The 5,835-nt window shown below is 37.2% G+C and overlaps 1 protein-coding gene across 1 annotated transcript; it reads left to right on the top strand.

Annotated features, from left to right (window-relative positions):
- The first annotated feature begins 3,904 nt into the window (after nucleotides 1-3,904).
- Nucleotides 3,905-5,456, top strand: LOC100499562 (MTRNR2-like). The gene is given in 1 exon segment (NM_001195093.1): nucleotides 3,905-5,456. A coding segment is annotated over 1 exon segment (75 nt). The 5' UTR covers nucleotides 3,905-4,854; the 3' UTR covers nucleotides 4,930-5,456.
- Nucleotides 5,457-5,835: the final 379 nt, after the last annotated feature.

Raw genomic sequence — 5,835 nt, 5'->3', positions numbered from 1 at the left:
GATATATGTTATTTTTAATCCAGGTTTCTGTGCTTATTGTTTTCAGAGTAAGAATTGGTAAGTTTATCTATTTCACTTTACTTTCTCAAAATGAAAGTTATATATGCTTAAGCCTTTAGACTAAATACAAAATTCTCCATAGATTTGTTTTCCAATACACATATTTTTCAAAAATGTATTTCTAATTTCTTTCTCTCTTCAGCCAAATCACACTTCTTTTCAATACATCTTGTTCCCTCCTGCCACCATGCCTTTATTCATGTTATTGCCAATGTCTGGAATGCTCTCTATTTTTCTAAATCAAGTTGCAACAATTTGGTTAAGAAAAAAATTATAATAATCAACCCTATATGAAACTCTACTTCACTGACTTCATTCTTTGCCCAGTTCTTAGCATACTCAAGAGATTCCTTAATCAACATTTCTTCAGCAGTAAGCATGTAGTATTTCTCCTTATATATATATTTTCCCTCATGAGCTATTTTTAATATTCTCACAACACCTGAAACAGTACCATACATTGAGGAATAAAGCTAGAAATTATAAGGCAATAATTTTAACTATTTTGATGAAAGCCTCTCAAACATTCTGCTTTATATTTATGAATATGTCACACATACATTTTAGATTCCATTTAGTTTTGAGGGTACAGAGGATCTGAAGGCAGAATAATTTAGATAACAGACTCACTTCTGAATTTTGATTTCCATTTGTAGAACTAAATTATGTGACCAGATGTCAAAGGAAATAATGGTAAACTCTCCCACCTTGTGAATGAATAATATTGTGTGAAAAGACAGATGGCAAAAAGCAGCAAATATTTTCTGGGGTGCTTTTTTTGCTTTGAAAATCGCTGAAGTTTAAAACCTAAACTTTATTGAAGTTGCATTAAGGAATGTCTATAAATTTAATATCTATGGTGGATTGGCTATACTAACAACATGAAATCTATTTACAAAATAGTAAAATGGTGTTCAGTGAGTATATAGACCTTTGACTCTGGAATCAAATTCCAGCTTTAAAGGGAAAATTATTGAATGAACTCTGACATTCCCAGATGCCATGACTTTTTTATTGCTAATTCGTTTTAACCTGTCCACAAGATATTTGCTTCCAAATACATTGAAATAATAGAACCATATTTCTCCTCCCATCTGAGCCAACAAATAAAGACAAAATATATGAAATGAGAAATTTTTAGGTGTTGAATATCTGGCAATCAAAGACAGTAAACCTTGAGAGAGTGCAAACAAATAATATTGTTTTAGCTTACTTCCTTGGGACAGTTTCCCAACCACAAGTAGAGGGAGCCCAGATAGAACCCAGTTAATTCCCTGAGTTGAGAAGAAAGATCTGAGAATCCAGGTTAATTAAGGCAACCAGTGTTTACAGAATGCAGTTCTGGAGAAGAGACAGCTGCCCTCACATATTCAAATGAGTATGTGACTGTGAGGAAACTATCCAAGACATTAGAAACAACTTCCAGAGGATTTGAATTCTCTGCATTCACATAGGCCCCACGATAGTGACTCTTGCTGCCAGCTAAACCTTAATATCTACAAGACATTGGGTAGAGCAAACAGAAGGATTTCACCTCAGTAATGGGAAATAATTAGCCCTAGGCTGCAAAGTGCTCTAGATGCACCAAACGAAAGGATCAAATTGTTTTCAAGTGACTTAACTGCATCACAGAACAAAGGTCTAGAAATACAAAAATATCAAGCATCAAACAATCTAAAATAGTAACATCTGGCATCAAAAATTACCAGTCATGTAAAAAAAAATAAGATATATAATGAGCTTTTTGGGGTGGAGCAAGATGGCGGAATAGAAGGCCCCACTGATCATCCCTCCAGCAAGGACACCAATTTAACAATTATCTGTACACAAAAAAAATGCCTTCATAGGAACCAAAAATCAGGTGAGTATTCAGAGTATCTAGTTTTAACTTTATATCACTGAAAGATGCACTGAAGAGACAGTAAAAACAGTCTTAAATCACTGATGCTACCCCTCTCCTATCTACCAGCAGAGGCAGCCTGGTACAGAAAGCATTACTGTGTGTTAAGGGATTAATAGCCAGCAATTGTGAGGCCTCGAGTTGAGTGCTCAGGGAAATCAGAAAGGCAGGCAGATTTTCAGGCATTCAGAGTGCTTGCTTGCCTGGTTTAGCAGTCTGAGTCACCTACCCCTCCTGTGCAGAGATTTTGGTGCAGTGGGACCATCTCTGCTTAACACCCATGCAAATCTCCAGGAATTTAGAGCATCTGTTAACCTAGAACAGCAGCCTGAGCAGTTCCACTATTCCTGGTAGAGATCCTAGTGCAGAGGTTGGGGGTGGGGGCCTTCTTCACTCCACACCCAGGCAGACCTCAAGGCATCTGAAACATTCACTGTCCTGGATTTGAAGTTTAGGCTGCCCCTCACACCAAGCAGAGAAATTGGGGCTGAGATTTCCTGGCTCCATTCCTAGGCATACCTCTCGGAGCTTGGTGACTGCTCACTGGATTCTCCTTTGGTGCTGGTGATTGTGCCTGCCATCAGGGCACCTATAGGCAGACTTGTCTTGCAGAGCCCTTTCCATATTTCCCCTACTTCCCTGGGCCTGAGAAGGGAGCTCAGACCACTGTGAACTTCATGAGTCAGACCATTGCCTGAGGTAACAGAGATCTTCTCCAAGTAAAAAAACATTCAAGTATATACTCAGACACATCAGCTTCAGCTGGCTCTTACCCATAAGCACTATCTGCTTACTTACAAGTAAAACCACAAAGCCCAATATAAAACCTGCTAAGAGAAGTGCATAGGGCTATACAAGCAAAACCAAAATACCCTACTCGGAATTCTCTTTGGTCACAACACCTAGGGAGGGAAAGAAAGGGAAAGGGAAAGAAGAAAAACACAATAATACTTTAGATAAAGAAAAATAAAAATTCCTACCCTCAAGAAAGTAACTGCAAACATTAGAAGTGCCAGTGTCTCCATATGAGAAGAGACTAGAATAGGAACTCTGGCACAACAAAAAAGCTGAATGAAATGACACCACCAAAGGATCACACTAGTTCTCCATCAATGGTTCTAACCAAAATGGAAACTCAGAAATGACAGGTAAATAATTCGAAGTGTGGATTGTGAGGAAGCTCAATAAGATCCAAGACAAGGTTGAAAGTCAACAGATAGATCATGGGGAGGGGGAAGGGGGGAGGGATTGCATTGGGAGTTATGCCTGATGTAAATGACGAGTTGATGGGTGCTGACGAGTTGATGGGTGCAGCACAGCAACATGGCACAAGTATACATATGTAACAAACCTGCACGTTATGCACATGTACCCTAGAACTTAAAATATAATAATAATAATAAATAATTTAAAAAAAAAGAGACTCCTAAAAACAAAACAAAACAAAACAAAAAAGAAAGTCAACAGATAGAAACTTCTAAAGCAATTTAGGGAATGAAGGAAGAGATAAATACCATAAAAAGAAATCAGAACTTCTGAAATTCAAACATTCATTTAAGGAATTTCAAATTATAATTGAAAGTTTTATCAATAGATTAGACCAAGCAGAAGAAAGAATCTCCGAGCTTGAAGACCAGTCTTTTGAACAAACACAGTCAGTAAAAAGTAAAAAAAATAATAATAACTATGGGAAAATAAGGAGAGTTTTTGAGAAATATGGGATTATGTAAAGTGACAAAACCTTTAATTGTTGGCATTCCTGGGAGATACAGAGAAAAAGAAAGCAACCTGGAAAACATATTTGAGGGAATAATTCAATAAATTTTCCTAAACTTGCTAGAGAGGTAGACCGTCAGATACAAGAAATCCAGAAAACACTTGCAAGATACTATACAAAATGAGCATTAACAAATCATGACCTGATCACTTTGAGCCAACTCTAGCCCCAAACCTAGCTACAAATATTACCAAAATATCTTAATCAAACCATTTACCTTAGACAAAGGTACACACAATAGAAATTTTTATCCTGGCGCAAGAGACATAAGTACCATAAGGGAAAGATGAAAGAACTGTCTCAAGCACTAAAAAGCAAATATAAACCCTATACCTTCTGCATAATACATTAACCAGAAATAGCTTTACACAGAGAACTATAGTCAAGTTCCCTGAAACCAGACGAGCTACCCAAGAACAGCTGAAAGAGCACACTCTCCTATGTGGCAAAATATTGGGAAGATTTATGTGTAGTGGTGACAAGTCTACCAAACCTGGTGATAGGTGGTTGTCCAACATAGAATCTTAGTTCAACTTTAAACTACCCACAGAATTATTTAATCTCCCTGTAAGTTTAACTGTTAGTCTAAAGAGGAACAGCTCTTTAGACCCCAGGGAACAACCTTCCTACAGAGAGTAAAAAATATTACTACCATAGTTGGCCCAAAAGCAGCCACCAATGAGGAAAGTATTTAAGCTCAATATCTAACTTTTAAAATTCTAATTACTCTACTGAACTCCTAGCATCACATTGGGCTAATCTATTATCTAATAGAAACAATAATGTTAGTATAAGTAACATGAAGACATTCACCATTGCTTAAGCTTACATCAGACTGGAATAACCCACTGACAGTTAACATCCTAATACTAATAAATGATATAATAAGCACCCTATTATTGATAATGTTAACCCGACACAGGTATACTCTAAGAAAATATTACAAAAAGTAAAAGGAACACGGCAAATCATACCCTGCCTGTTTACTAAAAACATCACTCTAGCATTACCAGTATTAGAGTCACTGCCTGCCCAGTGACATATGTTCAATGGCCGCAGTATCCTGACCATGCAAAGGTAGCATAATCACTTGTTCCCTAAAGAGAGACTTGTATGAATGGCCACAGGAGGGTTCAGCTGTCTCTTATTTTTAATCAGTGAAATTGACCTGTCCGTGAAGAGGCGGATATAAACAGATAAGATGAGAACACCCTATGGAGCTTTAATTCATTAATGCAAATAAAAATTCAAGCAAGCCTAAAGGCCCTAGCCTATAATCCCTGCACTAAAAATTTTGGTTGGAGTGACTTCAGAGCATAATTCAACCCCTGAACAACCTAAACTAAGACCACTAGTCTAATCGAGTTAATACCCATTTACCCAATAATTTGATCAATGGAATAAGTTACCCTAGGGATAACAGCACAATTCTATTCTAGAGTTCATATCGACAATAGGGTTTATGACCTGGATGTTGGATCAGGACATCCTAATGGTGTAGCCACTATTAAGTGTTCATTTGTTCAATGATTAAAGTCCTAAGTGATCTGAGTTCAGACCGGAGTAATCCAGGTCGGTTTCTATCTATTTAACATTTCTCCTAGTATGAAAGACAAGAGAAATAGAGCCCACTTCATAAAGCCCTCTCACTCCATAGATGATGCTCTCAATCTAACAAATCATGACACACACACTACTCAAGAACAGGGTTTATTAAGATGGCAGAGCCCGGCAATTGCATAAATCTTAAAACTTTATAATCAGAGGTTCAACTCCTCTTCTTAACTACATACCTATAATTAATCTTCTCCTACTCATTATTCCCACTCTTATCGCTATAGCATTCCTTACACTCATCGAACAAAAAATTTTAGGCTATATACAACTATGCAAAGGACCCACATTGTAGTTCCCTATGGGCTGCTTCAACCATTTGCTGACACAATAAAACTTTTCACCAAAGAAACTTTACAGCTCTCAACATCTGTATTACCTTTTATATTATTTCTCCAACCCTAGCCCTTTCCATCACTCTCCTCTTACAAATCCCCCTCCATATACCAGATCCTCTAATTAACTTTAATATAGGTCTCCTATT

Source organism: Macaca mulatta, chromosome X (assembly GCF_049350105.2).
Source record: "Macaca mulatta isolate MMU2019108-1 chromosome X, T2T-MMU8v2.0, whole genome shotgun sequence".
NCBI classification, from domain to species: Eukaryota; Metazoa; Chordata; class Mammalia; order Primates; family Cercopithecidae; genus Macaca; species Macaca mulatta.
The sequence above is the reverse complement of the archived record's forward strand: the minus strand, read 5'-3'. Positions and strand labels throughout refer to the sequence as shown.